Source organism: Prosopis cineraria, unplaced genomic scaffold (assembly GCF_029017545.1).
Source record: "Prosopis cineraria cultivar Desert tree isolate PC_DT_omini unplaced genomic scaffold, ASM2901754v1 PC2, whole genome shotgun sequence".
In the NCBI taxonomy this organism is placed as follows: Eukaryota; Viridiplantae; Streptophyta; class Magnoliopsida; order Fabales; family Fabaceae; genus Prosopis; species Prosopis cineraria.
In genome coordinates, this window is record NW_026555333.1 from 36,590,828 (window position 1) to 36,607,091 (window position 16,264).

Consider the following 16,264-nt stretch of genomic DNA (forward strand, 5'->3'; position numbering starts at 1 on the left):
ATACAAGATAAATTGTCTACAATAATAAGACTATTGTTATGTCAAGAATTTAATTGTTATTAATTTAATTTTTTTAAGAATTTAACTGTTATTCATACTTTATTTGGGCCAACTTTGAAATTCATCTTCCCTATGCATAAAAAAAAAATCCTCACAATATGAAAATCTGTGCTAAAATTGAAGTTTGTTTTAATATTTCCCCTCCTAATTCTACTTTAAGTGTCTATCACTTGTCATATATTATAAAGATAAGTTTTTCTTTTTTAAAAGGACTTATCTGCATAATAATCTAATCTTGGGTCATATTCAAAGAAGATCAAATATCTTTGTCTGAATATGTTTCATATAAAATACCTAATATTACACTTAGTTATTACACCCAACCGCCCACTTTTGGACTTGTCTTTCACGCCATTACATCTATGGAGGTCTTACCAGTCTAACACTAATAATAAACATTTATTTATATTAATTAGCATTGGAATGAGTTAGGCTTCCACCAAATTTACATCTAACAGTTCAAATTTTTCTTTTTGAAGATTTTATTATGTTTATTTGAAAAAGAGAAAATGAAAAACCAATTTCAACTCATGAATTTTAAATTTATGATGAGGTGGCCTAAGTCAAGTGTAGACAAAAAATGTATCATTAAATAGTGGGAGCAAACCAGTTTAAAATTTATTATATTACTTATGGTCGAATATATAGGATTCAATGGATTATAATAAAATTAAGATATTTTTATTTAATGTATAAAATTATATAAGATATTTAATATATAAATATATAAATATTTAATATATAAACATCTCATATATTTTTTTATGAATTCCTAGTCCATTTTTGTTACTTTTGATATCTAATTTTGAGAAAAATATGAAAAAAAAAATATTAGTGCCCTTCCAGCAATAAAATATTCATACTCCATTGAAATAATATTTGAATGATTAAAAGGTAAAGTTTGTGCATGAGGAACTGGGGGGCGGGGGCGGGGGAAGCTAACTTAAGATACTCTGATTTTTAAATGGAACAAATATGAAATATGTATGAGATTGTGGACCTTTTCAGAGTTTTTTTTTTTTTTGGGTTAAAGAATATTATATGAAGTCTAACGTAAAATTTAAGTCTACTGCACATCTTTAGCAGAAAATTCACTTCTACCTTTTAGAATCGGCCCATGTTAGAGTAATGTATAAGCAGTCAATTAACGTGCTTCTATGTACTTTCTGGGTTTAATTATTGTTATTTTTATTTGTAATTCATTCATTCTTTTTTGTTCACTTTGAATAATTTCATGTTCATCCATTCCAATTTAATGTCTTAAATTTTAGTTGACACTTGGCATCATGCTCATTTAAAAAAAAAATATTGTGTTTTGAAATGATTCTTACTTGCTTTTTTAGTATTCGTGAATATTTTTAATTAATGTAATTGAAAAAAAAATGCATATGACATAATCGATAAACAAGATATTTGTTAAGCTCTTAAAATAGACAAGTCAATCCGGCAAAAACCACAAATAAACGAGTAATTTTAATTTTGGCCAGAAATAATTAAGTTATTCTAAGGAAATGTGTAGAATTAGTCATCATATAAGACTATAACCTTACTGTTAATTTTTACAAGGGTTCATAAACTTTTTAAAATTTTTATGTGATATGTGAAAATTTACTTTGTTATATTTCTAAAGTAATATTGCTAATTTAGCAAAAAAGAAAGAAAGTAATAATACTAACTATTATTTTCTAAATAGTTGTGCTACCAAAACTAAACAACTTTTTTTTTTTTGGGTAGTATACTGGCATCCAAAAATGAGAATTATAACATGTAAATAATGCAGTTTATTATAAATTTAAAACTTTATTTTAGTGTTGATAATTATGAACTTTTTATGTTTTTGTTACTTATAAATTAAAAATTTTGATACGTAACTATTGATTATGATTTGGTTGATAAGAATTGACTGTAGATTTGATCTTATGTTTATTTTGTCGTTATCCTGTAATCATTAGCTATTATATTTGGTAGTATATAGTTGTCCTAAAAACAATTTATTGCAATAAAACCTTTATTTGAAACAAATATTTTTGTTGGTAAAAAAAAATTTTTAGTGAGAAAAACTGAAAAAGAAACATTAAAAAGCGAAAACAGAGGGGTCTCTCACTGCATATAAATTCTCTCATGACAAGCAAACTTTGGTGGACTCTGTCTCGCAACCCTCCCTCTGTTTTTCATTCTAAACCAATCCATATTTCATACAACACTTTCTCTCTAATAATCATTCTCAGTTTTTTCTTTTTTCAATCTTTCAATGAAAGAAGAAGCGTGGTGCGTCACCCGCTTAAAGCTGCGTACGGTGGTTTTCATGGCGGCGATCTCTCTGTTTTCTGTGTTCACAAAACAGAGCCTCTGTCTGTCTCTGAACAACCAAGGTACGGAAATTTAACTAAACTGCTTCTGAATCAGATTGAGTCGTAACGATTGAGCCGAGTTGAACCGTGGCTTATTTTTTCTGGGTATGGTTTTTGAGTTTGGGTTTGATTTGATTGGTGAAATAAACTTGCAGGTTTGGCGTTGCTTAGGTTCAGAGACAGAGTCATCAATGACCCATTTGGAGCTTTATCGAATTGGAAGGCTAATGATGGAGCCATTGATCCGTGTTCGTGGTTCGGAGTTGAGTGTTCGGAAGGCAAAATCGTTACCTTGTGAGTTTTCATAACTATGATTTGTCTTTTGAAGGACCAATATGCTCTGTTTCCCTCTGTTCTATTATCTTTTCCCTTTTTCTCACCCATTATTTCTATGTAGTTTTCTTGATCTCAATTATTACACTTAAAACAAAATTGATTGTGAGAATTAAAAGAAAATAATTCCTTCTATCTATTTATAAATCGTTTTAATATGTTTTAGTGTGGCTGGATTTCAATTGACAAAAAAAAATTATTATAGAAAAAATTGATTAGCAAAGGTAATGTTTAGATAATATTTTTTGAAATTAATTTTGATAATTAAAGATGTTTGAATAATTTTTTAAAATTGATTATAAAGATGAGAAAAAAGTAAAAAATGCTCAAATATTAAGAATTAATTTTCAAATAAAGAAAAAAATAACTTAAGGCAAATGAAGTTTGGAAAAATGAGGGGTATTTGAATAAGATTTTTCAAAATCATAGTTTTTAGGAATCAAAATTGATTCTACATGTATATCCAAATACACCCTATTAGATCCAAAAAAATATATTAAAATTCATTAACTAATCTAATAAGTTTTCAAATTTATTTTATAAAATATGCATGCTTTAATAATATATTTTCCCTTATCAATATTTAATAGAAGACAAATGAAAAAATTTAATGACGTGATTATTTCTTCATCTTATAAATGTGACTCGAAAATAAACTTAGAAAAATACTAGGACGAATTTTATCAGGAAATTTGGAAATTTCCCACATTTGAAAACTGTATTCAAATTTGTTTAAGAGAGGGAGACCTTTGACTTGGCTTCCAAGTTCTCTGGGGCTTGACCACGGACCCGGATTTGGTTCTGTGATGGTCTCTTGTGATTAAATATGTGATTTGGACGGTGTAGTATTATTTTATTTTATTTGTTGTTAAAAGAATTAAATTATGCAATTGGTTTTAAACAAGTTGCTGGTGATAATTATAATGTCCGTATTATGTTGTATACAATACTTTGATATTAAAAAATATTAATTTTAATTTAACAATAATAAAATCTAAATAATCTAAATTAAATTTAGACAACTGAAATAAAATTCGGAGAGTAATACATTGCCTGAAAGAATGGTAAAATATTTGTAATGTACATATTGGTAATATAGGCATAATTCACCTCAATTATGGTCATCATTTAAGAATACACATCAAGTACTAATATATTGCCTTAAAAAATGGGTCATCATTTGGACTTTCACATTTCTCACGTAAGATGATATTTGGCTCTATTCTTATGTCAAGGACTTGCTAACTACTTTTATATAGATAGGAGATACTGCCTAAAATTAGTTAAGTATAAAAAAATTTAGGTAAAAAAAAGTTAAGTATAAAAAAATTAGAATTAAAATGTAATATGGCTCTTAAATTATAGGTTTATGAGTGTTGAGGATTTTAAATTCATTTTTCAGACAATGTTTTTCCTTAAACTTTTGAAAAAGATGCAATGTAGTCTCTAAAATTAACAAAGATTGATTTTCACTATTAGTTGATTAAAAAATGATAAAAAAATAATCTTAGAATTACAAAAAAAAAATTAAAAATTTTTTTTGGTCATTTTCTATAATTTTTGAGCCATTTTCTATCATTTTTTTATTAATTTATATTTAGTTACAGAGCTAGCAAGTCTATTAGAAAGTAAAATTAACAATTTTGTCATGAGTTTTCAATTGGATGAGATCAATCGAGTGGTATCCATTGGAGATGGTATTGCATGTGTTTATGGATTGAATAAGATTCAAGCTAGGGAAATGGTTGAATTTGTCAGCAGCATCAAAGGAATAGTCTTAAATCTCTAGAGTGAGAATGTGAGAACAATTATAAGCTTAGGATCTATATTGTAACACTTTCAAAAGTTGAGGAGAAATATTACATAAAAACTTAGTTTTGAGTTTCAAACGATTCTGATAAGGATCAAATTGTTATTTAACACAAAAAATTATTGTAAGTTTTTACCATAAATAAGTTGATGGTTTTCTTTTCAACCCTCTTGTTAATATGACACCCAGAAAAGAAAACATCTAATCAAATTAGCAAAATAGAATTGTGAGTGGGTATTTCCACCAAAAACAATAAAAACAGAGAGGAAATAAATAGTAAATATTACATTAAATTTTATAAAAGTTGAGCATTAATCAAGCATTTTACAAATAGTAACAAAGGATGTCATACTTTGCCATGCCGAGCATGGCCAAATTAGAGACTCGAGTCAACAGGATAGCACGTGACCATATCACGTGGCTTGGTTAACATGAAGACACATAATAATATAGGCAACAATAATAGTAATAATAGTGCTGGTGGCATGCATTATTGAAGACATAAGCTACACTAACAAACAAGATTATTGGAGCCAAACTGTGTCATTCTCTATAGAGGACCAGTTAAATTCGGGTACACACACGTGGCAAAATGTCTTGTGTCTTGTGTTTGTTTGTACTTTCTACCCAACTTCAAAGATGAACCGTTTTGTATTTTAATTCGATGTCAACATTTTTAGGTGTTTGTTGGAGGTTGTACCAATAACCACGGGAAAATGAGAGGCATGGAAATAAAATTAAAAATTCATGAACTTCAAATTTTTTTTTTATATTGGTTTTATGTCCAAAATTTTAGGTGAAAGTTGTGCTCGTACAAGAGTTGGTGGCCAGTTATGTTATATAGAGTTAAATGACAATTTAACTTTTAAATTATATGTGTAGAAGTGTTTGAGGTTATAAATTTATTTTTTTTGAACTTTTTTTAACTTTTAAAAATAATATAATGGAGCTCCATTATTAATAAAAGCTAATTTTAACTGTTGATTAATTAAAAAATAATAGAAAAGGATCAAAAAATTACAAAAAATGATCAAGAAAATTTTCTTGATTTTTTTTATAATTTTTAGGCCCTTATTTGTACTTTTTGAATCCTTTTCTATAATTTTTTTAGTTTTTTTTTGTAATTTTTTGATTAATTAACGGTTAAAATTAATTTATGCTAGCGATAAAAATTACATTGTACTATTTTTAAAAGTTGAAAAAAAATAATAAAAAAAATAATTTTAAATTTTAAATGCACCTATACCTATAATCTAAGGGTCAAGTTGCCTTTTAACCCTATGATCTATGATGCACATGACACCTTGTTATGTATTTTATGTTTTATTTTAATTAATTGATATTGATAATTCATGATAAATGGTTCTAAAAATTTCAAATTTAAAAATATATAATTTTATTTTGAAATCTTTCTCCATAATTTTATTGTATTATTAAAATTTGCAATCTTATGAACCCTTTACTGTGATATATACACACATTAATTTAAAATTCCCAATTATGATTTTCATTCTGTCCTAATTTGCAAAAATCAGAGTGACAATGAGAAACTGAATTTGTTAACACTAATAGCACTTTTTTTTAAAAAAAAAAAGATTAAATACTACTTCTAAATCCCATTTTTAACCCAAAAAATTATGTTGAGGATTGAGAAGAATAAAAGTAATTTAATATAAAAAATTAAAATTAAATACTTCTTAGGCTAATTGACAAAAAAATAATTTAAACCGAAGTTAGAAAATGTTCAAGTAATTTTTTTTTTCTTTCCTTCTTTAATGATATCATAATTCATAAGTCCCCAGGGCACGAAACTACCAATTTCGGCTTCTTCGTGATCCTTGCTTTAGTAGTTCATTAATCTATGCATTTCATACTGTTAGCAGTTCAATAATTTAATTTGCAGGAATTTGAAAGACCTTTGTCTCCAAGGAACAATAGCTCTTGAAATTGCTAAGCTGACTCACATCAAAGCCATGTAAGCATAATCCATCATCATCATTGGGAGAATGACACTTAAGTCCTAAATTCAAGAAAACGAGTTACAAATTAAGATGGTGAAATTTAAAATTTGGAAGACAAAATCACAAAATATCAAATTTGAGAGACAAATTTATAATTTTATCGTTTTGAATTTGCAACTCGCTTTTCCAATTTTAATAGAGAACACAAATCTTAATTATTAAGATTGAAAAGTAATAAATCATTATTTGAACACTTATAAAAATTTGCATCTTTGTTTCACAAATGTGTAATTTTGTATTGTTAAATTTGCAATTCACTTTCTCAATTTAAAAATTGAGAGCATATTGCATCATATGAAAATATCAGTTAAAAATTCAAAAGACTTACTATTTTATATTTTAAAATTTGTTCAGACTTTACTTGAACAAACTAATCACATTGGGATTTAAGTGTCATTCCTGGTACTTTTATAGAAAGTTGTATTATTCATAAGTCATACACAATCATCCATCGATTCAGTATGTCAATGCCATTAATAAATAATCTTTGTCAGAGAGATAAAGTTTCTTCAAATTTTTGCAAACTCTGCATATTTTGCAGAATTCTACGCAACAATTCTTTCTTTGGAGAAATACCTAAGGAGATTATACAGTTAAAGGAGCTTGAAGTACTTGACTTGGGATATAACAACTTTAGTGGATCATTTCCATTTGAGACCAATCTATCCTTGACTACCATGTAAGTGAAAGCAAATCCTCAATTTCATCAAACCAAAACCCTTCTTATTTTCTTGTTCTTTTTTTCAGTTTCAATTCAATAGCTTATATAATCACACTTCCATTGCAGTTTGCTGGACAACAATGATTATCTGGCTAACTTGACTCCAGACATAGTTAAATCCAACATGATTTCTGAAACTCACTCAAACCAAGACCTGTCAAAAACATCATGTGTAAGCAGATCTAGTTTGAGGTAAGACATCCAATCCATTCTAACATGAGCTTTTTGTGAGATTTCAAGTAAATTATCAAGTCCATCCCTGTCAAAATTTGAATTTGATAAAAAAAAAAAATTCTGGCTTGGATCCTCTACATTCACAAAAATGAAGGTACATTAAGAGAAAGGTGAGAGAGGAAAAAATAAGAATAATACACTTTGTACATTATCTTTTGTGAATGAAGAGGATCCAAATTCAAAATCATCATGTTATTGCTTGATCAGGTTGTTTTTTAATGCTTGATGTGATGTCTTTTCATCTTAGGTACAAGAGGCAACTTCTTCAAATATCAAATTCTCCCACTTCGCTACCACCAGATTCTCAGGTTTTCTCACCATCTCCATCAATTCCACCATTTGAAGCTCCCTCAAGCTCTCCATCTGCATCAGCTCCCATATCATTTCCACCATTTTCATCACCGTCTCCCTCCATTTTTCACCCGCCTGCACCTTCATCTTCACCTTCACCTTCACCGGTGCCTTCACCTTCCCCTATAATAGAACAAAGTCCAGAAATTTCACCAGCAAATCCACCTTTTGATATATCCAATCCACCAGAGTCCAATGGAGTTCCAGCACCTTCTCCTGATTTATTTTCAAACCAAGGGAATTCTAAGGCAAAGCATCGTTCTGTGATAATTTGGTCTACAATAGGTGGTTTCTCCTTATTGGTTTTGGTGTCAGCAATTGCTTTTGCTTGCTTCTGTAATACCAAGGTTGTAACTGTAAAACCTTGGCCCATAAGCTTGAGTGGGCAGCTTCAGAAAGCTTTTGTAACAGGTAATTAGTTCTCTCTACAACTCAACCGCCCTGCTTCATATTTATTTTATCTGCCTCGTGAATAAATATTCAACATGTCCTCTCAAGATTTTTTTTTTTTTAGTATAGACATAAAACTGATCATATCCTTTCAAGATGATAGGATGAAGAGACGCTAAGGATAAACTATTTGTGAGCCTATGGCTAGTTTTTTATTTACAATGATTTAGGGTATGCTTGCTTATTAAGCCATATGTGATGTAGGTGTGCCAAGTCTCAAACGAGCAGAACTTGAATCAGCATGTGAAGATTTCAGCAACATTATTGGATCTCTTCCTGAGGGTACTATTTATAAGGGAACATTATCCAGTGGAATTGAGATAGCAGTTGTATCCACTTCAATAATCTCACCTCAAAACTTTTCAAAACACATGGAAGCTCAATTTAAAAAGAAGGTAGCAAGGCAAAAAAAAAAGAAAAAAAAAAAAGCTTTGTATTACATTTATCTATTGGGTTTAGATAACCGCTTTTCATCTTCCCAATTTCAGTTAGAAACATTATCCAGACTTAACCACAAGAACTTTGTGAATCTGATTGGATTCTGTGAGGAGAAGCAGCCCTTCACAAGAATGATGGTTTTCGAGTATGCTCCAAATGGAACTCTCTATGAACATCTACACAGTGAGTAACTTAATGTTCAAATTATAATTGTTAGAAACTTGATATGATGGTTAATTGTATTTAAAGTATAAGAAAATTTTAGCCAGGCCTGATCTACAAATTGGTAAGCCAAGAAAGTAATTCTTAGGCTTTCATCAGTAAACTTAAATTCCTTGGTTGGTTTGTTAATATCTGCATTTTGTACTGGAAAATAGAGATAAGAGTAAAAACTATTCATGTATCTTGTGCAGTTAGAGAAGCAGAGCAACTTGACTGGGCAATGAGAGTGAGAATAGCAATGGGAATAGCTTACTGTCTGGAGTATATGCATCAGCTAACACCGCCCATTGCTCACACAAACCTAAAATCTTCATCTATATGCCTAACTGAAGATTATGCTGCTAAAATATCAGATCTTAGTTTTTGGAGTGACATTGTTACTTCCATTAAAAAGGGTTCTTCTGAAGCCACAAGGCTCTTGGAAACACCATTAGCATATACAAAGGGAAATGTTTACAGCTTTGGATTAATACTGTTTGAACTGATAACAGGTAAAGTTCCCTATACTGAGGAAGATGGAATTCTTTCAGATTGGGCTGCTGAATATATAAGATGGGGGAAGAAGCCCCTTATTGATGTGGTGGACCCCACTCTGACCACTTTAAAAGAAGAAGAGATAGAGAAGTGGTTCCAAGTGATGATAGAATGTGCACATTCAGACCCAGATAAAAGGCCAACTATGAGAGAGGTTACTGCTAAGTTGAAGGAAATTACGGCAATGGAGCCGGATGAAGCCATACCAAAATTATCTCCTCTTTGGTGGGCAGAGCTAGAAATCAAGTCTGGGGATTTAAGTTGAGACTTAATAGCTCTAATCTGAGCATTTACTGAAGAATTCATGTTTGATGCCATTTTTTCATTCATCTTAAGTCTGTTTTAGATTCTTCTAAGGAAGCTAGCAAGACTAATGTGGACAGAAGAGACTACTTGCATTTGTGTGGAATTGACTTTGTAAATACTTGAGATTTTTACGTATTTGTTTATTACCTTGTTCCTATCACTTGTTTTGTCAAAGTACCATTTTTTCCTCCTCTTTTACAGCAAAGATTCAGCGTGCACTGCTTGAGCAGCTAATAAATAATGTCGTGAGTACAATGGACCAAGAAAAATGATAAACTGACTTGAAGATCTTGTAATGAATGGAATCTTTAACTCACAATCATTTGGAGATGCAGTACTCTTCCCTTTTCACTGGTGCTTGATGGATATATCCTGAATGAAACACAGGAACACATAAATTCTATTCTCTTTGGCAAAAATTTAGGCATAAGCTACCAAAATAAAGTAAAATTTATGGGGAATAAGATTGGAATCTACTTATAAATATGTCACTGTACAAGGGGAGTAATAGGTGAGCCATCGCCCACAAGAATACATATCACTGGAGTTTCCACTAAGGAAATCTAACTTTAACGTGAATCATCCTCCTATTTGATAAGGTAAAAAGCACAAGTTCATCTCTTTCACCTATCCGTTTCTCATGTCATCATCGTATTTTTTGCTATCCACAACAAATATTCTCCCCTTCTTTCCTAATAAAGGACAGTTTTCAGCTGAATATTATGAGATTTGAGGGGAAAATTCAGCATTTTGAACGTCCAATGTCCCTGCAATTTTGTACACATGGCAGCTCAACATCTCAAGACTTCTGACGCTAATGGTTTGACTGTTTGTGTTGAGATAATTCTAGCTCGACTTTTGTGTCCTCTGATACAGATTAAGCGTGTCAGTATGATTCGGATCTAAGCAAAGAGCTGCTTGACAATCTTGAAGAGCCAATGCTAGATCGCCCATCGACTCATAAAATGCTGCTCTCAGATGAAGCACTTGCAGATCAGGCTTGAAGTTTATGGCCTTGGATAGTTCCTCCACAGCTTCAGTTTCTTTTTGCTCATCCATCAGAACTGGTCATAAAGGACATGAAATTGCATATAAGTACAATACCTGTTGTGAAAGGTGATGCGTGTGTCTTGCTGGATTGAACATAAAATAGAGTTTTGAAGCACAGAGTATATGTAAGAAGATCATTCATTCCTTTATTTCTTAATTATCATTTTACAGCAACATTTGCACATGTATTCTGATCTTGTATAATAGGTAAGGAGAATAAAAGTTCTTACTATTGCATTTACTAGTTTATTTCTCTTTTGCATGGTATATGCATCCAGTGAACTACTTAATGAACTACTAACTAGAACAAAATTGCCCAAAGAGTTAATCAATCGAAATATAATAAAGGAAATGATGATACTTAGTGGCAGAAAAAGCTGTTGCCAAGTAACATGGTTTTCCAACTTGCTCTTCTTTGGTTTAAGTTGTTTAAATGGCATAAGCAAGTAAATAAATTTTAGTTGCATTGACTACTTTACATTGAGATATTCAAGCACAAAATGACAAAACAGAGGAAAGGCGTGCATACAGCTATAAATTTCATTATCACTTTAGGAAATTCCTTACTTAGTGTGCAAAAACTTTCTTTCATTATAAATATTTTCTTCAAGGAAACTTGAACCCTCACTGTATATCATCAATATTTAATGCATGTTATAATTTTCCACTGGAAATTTAGCGTTGTGAAAAATCTCAATCCATGTTAAACATGAGGGAAGCAGCATGAGTGCGCATGATTGTGACAGTTTTGTGCTCAGCATAGTAACCAAACAACTGAGGCAACCTGGGCTACCAATGCATTTGAAAAATGAGATCATCTGTTTTGATAAATGAGAAAAAATTGCATACTTCAAGGAGAAAAAAAGAGCATCATGGCATTATCTGATGTAATTATCCCCATTCTGACTCCAATTCAAAGTAAATGGTAGATGAAAATAGAATGAAGGCAAAAAGCACCTGCAGCCCTGTATCTGTATGGATAAGTCCTTAAAGGATCTAGCTGCGTCGCCACATCAAGATCAGACTTTGCCATCTCACGGTCAGAGTATTCTGATCGTTTCTCATATGCCGATGCATTGTTCACTGCCTTCTCAATTAGCTTAGTCATTTCATCATAAGCAGATTTACGTTGATTTTTCTGATGATAAATACGCGCCAGACCTTGATGAGCTCTTGTGTGTCTAATTGCAAGTGCATTTGTGTAGCATTCTTTTGCAAGATCAAGCTTGCCACAATCAACATAAATACTACCCAGATTATTCAATGCCTGCATAATATTGCAGCACTCAATTAGATATATTAGAACACATTTGATTAGCAATAAAAATAGTAGAAGCTAGCAAGCCAGAGATTACTAACTTGTCCTTTGCGAAGTCCATCTGAGGGACATTTAAGAGCTTCTTCTAGAAGTTGGATTACGTTTGAAGAAGATACAGAGTCAGGATTAGCATCTGCTAACACATATGCTTTAAGAAAATAGGCTTCAAATGATCTTTGAATTGAAATGGACCTCTCAGCCTGAGCCAGAGCTTCTTCTCGATAGCCAGTATCATAGAGAATCCATCCTTCATAGATTAGCTTTTCTTGTATGGAACTAGAATGATTTCTAGCCAACCTAAGACTACGCATTGCAGCCTTTTGACAGTTTAACCTTAAAAATTCAAAGAGACAAGAAATTCCCATCCACATTGCAATCAGTAACTTATTCAATTTAAATGCAGACAATATCTCCATTCTACAGAGGTATGAACAAGCAGTCAAGCATTCAGATGAATAAAGCATCTATATACAAGCAACAATGATACTAGCAGTAGTAAATGTGACAAACCAGTCAGACACTCAAACACAAAGCTTAAGGGTGTTTTTGAATTGACGAAATAGGAAGTCAAGAGAAGTTTTCATTTTAGTTTGAAAGAAACATTTCATTTGTTTCCATTCTCCTTAATTCAAACATGCTCAAAAGGTCCAGTACAGGCAATAACTCAAGTCAACATCAATTTATAGTTCAAAAAAGATAACTGTAGGATGGGTTTTCAAATACTCACCTTAAAAGGAGTAGAGACTGACGAAACTCTAGAAGGCTCTTTCTGGGTTCATTTTCCAGCATCTGATGTATAATAGCCAGAGAACCGATATCATCAACAGAGGACCATTGTTCATATAGTTGCATCCAGCAGTCAGCAAGATTCTTTGGCTGAAACTTATGGGTGAGAAGCATAAGCAAGTATTCCCCTTTGATCTTCCCATGTGATGTTATGTGATTTGGTTCTAAAGTTAACAATGCCCGAATATCTCTCACAGCACTTTTATAATCCTCAATCGAAATAAACAACCAGGACCTCAATTCAAGGCAATCAGGGGTGAGCTTGAATCCAATAATTCTGTCTAGTTCCAAAATTCCTGCCTTCGTCTGCTTCTCCTCTACCTTTGCAAGAGCTCTGTATTTATAAGGAAATGGAAGTGAAGGATCCAACTCAGTTGCAAAATCCAAATCAAAACTCTTTTCCTTTCCAATATTATACAAAGCCCGTTCCTGATACATCCACCCAGCTGGTTTATACTCAAATATGATAGAACTAATCAACTTATATGCTGAGTATGGTTGACCTTGCTTGTTCTTAGCTCTAGCCACACCAGCCATAGAGTAAACATGACCTGCCTCAGCCGCTGCTTCGAAATAATGCTGAGCTTCCTTATATTCTTTCCTTTCAAGCAACACACAACCCAACTGATGAAATGCAAGGGACTTCTGCCATTTTTCTACAGCACATTCTCCCAATCTTTCTAGTAACACCACTGTTGCTTTAGATGCCATGCTTTCTTCCATAGCTACTTGGCTAAGGAAATAATACAACAAGAAAGAAGCATACCCTACTGTGGCCAAACTTTCCTTAGCCTCAGAGCTGCAAAAGATTTTGATCACTCTAGAATTGTACAAAGAATTTGGCAATTCTCTAAGTAATACCTGTATACATGACCCTACAAGAAGGGACGCTCTCTCTTCCAAACCATAGTGAATGAGTATCAATGCATCTTCAAGATTGCTAATACTTGAGGCCAAATGAGCATCACAATCAGACTTCATTTCCTCACAACAAAACCTACTAGAAAAAGATAAAAGCTCCAGAACAGTCTCGACACAGAAAAGGTCCAATCTTTTAGTTCTACTGTAAATTTCCACTGCTCTCATCGCCTCTGGACATATCCCATTTCGAGAAAATTCAATCTTTCTCATTTGAGACTCTGCAAAACCTCCATACAGCATAGCCTTGAATGGTTCTGATAAAGCTGCGATTTTGTAACGAACACAGTTAATTTCCTCGTGGTCAATACAGAACGAGACATCACTTTCCTTGTCTGGTAAACTCATGCTTTCTTCTGAAATGTTAGTAATGTCCTGATTTGGCTGATGGGGACACTGGCAACGACTAGCAACCGAACAGGCACTATACCCAGATATCATATTGGCCTTTGGGCATTCAAGAATGTACCCATTACAGTCCATTGAAGAGACACCAACGAATTCGTCCTCCCTCCTTTCGAACCTTAGCCATGCCGAAAGAACAATCTTTGTCGGAATATCGTCGGCGTCCTGTCGGGCAGTTCGGAGACATCGACGAAGCAGCTTCTGGTCACCGAGGCCACGAAGAAGCGAGTACTGTTCGATGCAGAGCAATGGTTTCTCAGACTGTGGGCAATTTTCTAGGCGGACATAAAGGTCTGCCAAAGTCTCGACAAGATTGATGGGTTTAAGGTAAGGGTCAATGTGGGGTTCGAGAGAGTCGGATGATGGTAGTGGAAAAGGAAGATTCTTATCAATTTCTGAGATTGAGTTGATTCTGGATTTGGGTTTTGATCCAAACGATTGGATTCGGTATCTACTTCGCTTGGAGGCGTCATTGGTGACAGTGGCGTCTGAAGAATTGAGGGCATGAACTTGATTGCTCTTGAACCGTTCATTGAGCTTCAAGCCACGCATCTTCTTCTCTTCTTCAGCGAATATACACTCTGTTTTCAAACCCCTTCTGATAAAGAAGATAGCTCAGAACGCCCATAAACAGAAGAAGCTGTGAAGAACACAGAAAGCAGAAAGAAAGACAAAGAAGAATGACAATTACAGTTCACTGTTTTCCATAAAAAAGCGAAGATAGTGGGGGTGATTCTGATGCAAATCAATGGCCTAAACTAGCATTTTTTTTTTTCCCTTTAGCTATAAAGGAGTGATAATCTCAGGCTTTATATCTGTGTTTGAGTGGAAAAGAGATTGGCGTGAGTCTGAACTTTATACAAGAAAGGCTAAACCAACAATTTGCAGGACAACGACTCCACATAATTGTTCTTTCACACAGAAAGAGAGAAGAGAGAGGACAGCACACGTAATTCCTCACGATGATGGATGGAACCACTCCAATGAATGAATGGGAGGGACGACAGAGCATGATGATTTTGGTCAACTAGCTCCATTATCAGATTCTTCTTTTTGTTTATTCTTTTTCAGTTTTTCTTAATTAATTTTTCATCCTTATATTTTAACTTAATTATAATTTAATTTTTAAATTTAATTCATTATAATTTATTTTTTATAATTTTAAGTTGATTGCAATTTATTTTTTAAACTTCTACTTTTATAATTCAATTTTTATAATTTAAATTATTTAAAATATGTATCTTTATATCATATAAATAAAATTATAAATATTAAAATTATGTTAAATTTTAAGATTAATATTTTAAATTATTAAATTTTTTTAATTGTTATAAAAATTAAAAATATTAAAATTCAAAACAGTTTTAATTTTTAAAATTTTATTTTTTAAAATATAAATATTAATATTTTAGATGATTAAAATTATAAAGATTGAATTGTAAAAGTCAAAATTTAAATATTAAATTATAATTAAATTAAAATTATAAAAATTAAATTACAATGAATCAAAATTTGGATATTGAATTATAATTAAAAAATTAAAATTAAAATTAAACAATTATTTTTTTTATTGTTTTGGTTTTGGGAAGATGAAGGATTTTAATTATGGGTTAATTAAAGCCGAAAAATTTGGAATAAGACGGAATTGCATACCAAGCAAAGGTGCATTGGGTGGAGTAAGTTGAGAATTGAGATAACCAATTCTAATTATTTTATGCTAAGCGGTCTTATCAACACCGAACGGTTCCACCCCCCCCCCCCCCAAAAAAAAAAAACCACCAAACGGAGGAGTCAATTCCCTTTTTTGTTTTTTTTAAGGGGTCACTTTAGAAAATGCTAGAATTTAAATTTAATGCACATTATTGGGGTCAAAAGAAAAAAAAATGCATATTTGAATGCAAATTCAGATTTATCCCTGATTAATTAATCGATACGTTAACTCGTACCAAATTTGTG

The 16,264-nt window shown here is 31.9% G+C and overlaps 2 protein-coding genes across 2 annotated transcripts; one reads left to right on the top strand and one right to left on the bottom strand.

Annotated features, from left to right (window-relative positions):
• The first annotated feature begins 2,176 nt into the window (after nt 1-2,176).
• On the top strand, nt 2,177-9,988 carry LOC129302228 (inactive receptor-like serine/threonine-protein kinase At2g40270). Its single transcript, XM_054940939.1, has 9 exons — nt 2,177-2,432; nt 2,567-2,705; nt 6,458-6,529; nt 7,117-7,254; nt 7,363-7,488; nt 7,778-8,292; nt 8,536-8,726; nt 8,820-8,952; nt 9,183-9,988. Exons 1-9 carry the CDS (start codon nt 2,312-2,314, stop codon nt 9,788-9,790), a joined length of 2,043 nt encoding a protein of 680 aa, XP_054796914.1. The 5' UTR covers nt 2,177-2,311; the 3' UTR covers nt 9,791-9,988.
• Nucleotides 9,989-10,281: 293 nt separating this feature from the next.
• LOC129302227 (ethylene-overproduction protein 1-like) lies at nt 10,282-15,297 on the bottom strand. Its single transcript, XM_054940938.1, has 4 exons — nt 12,927-15,297; nt 12,241-12,532; nt 11,839-12,148; nt 10,282-10,895 (listed from the first exon to the last, which is right to left on the bottom strand). The coding sequence occupies exons 1-4, from the start codon at nt 14,858-14,860 to the stop codon at nt 10,678-10,680; spliced, it is 2,754 nt and encodes a 917-aa protein (XP_054796913.1). The 5' UTR covers nt 14,861-15,297; the 3' UTR covers nt 10,282-10,677.
• Nucleotides 15,298-16,264: the final 967 nt, after the last annotated feature.

Bases quoted from the DNA above. Each gene is read 5' to 3' on its own strand.
- LOC129302228 (XM_054940939.1), top strand. From the start codon at position 2,312: ATGAAAGAAGAAGCGTGGTGCGTCACCCGCTTAAAGCTGCGTACGGTG. The intron at 2,433-2,566 runs GTACGGAAATTT...ATAAACTTGCAG, and splicing joins TCTGTCTCTGAACAACCAAG to GTTTGGCGTTGCTTAGGTTC. The intron at 2,706-6,457 runs GTGAGTTTTCAT...TTTAATTTGCAG, and splicing joins GAAGGCAAAATCGTTACCTT to GAATTTGAAAGACCTTTGTC.
- LOC129302227 (XM_054940938.1), bottom strand. From the start codon at position 14,860: ATGCGTGGCTTGAAGCTCAATGAACGGTTCAAGAGCAATCAAGTTCAT. The intron at 12,533-12,926 runs GTGAGTATTTGA...TGAATTTTTAAG, and splicing joins CAGTCTCTACTCCTTTTAAG to GTTAAACTGTCAAAAGGCTG. The intron at 10,896-11,838 runs GTGCTTTTTGCC...CTTTATGACCAG, and splicing joins ATACAGATACAGGGCTGCAG to TTCTGATGGATGAGCAAAAA.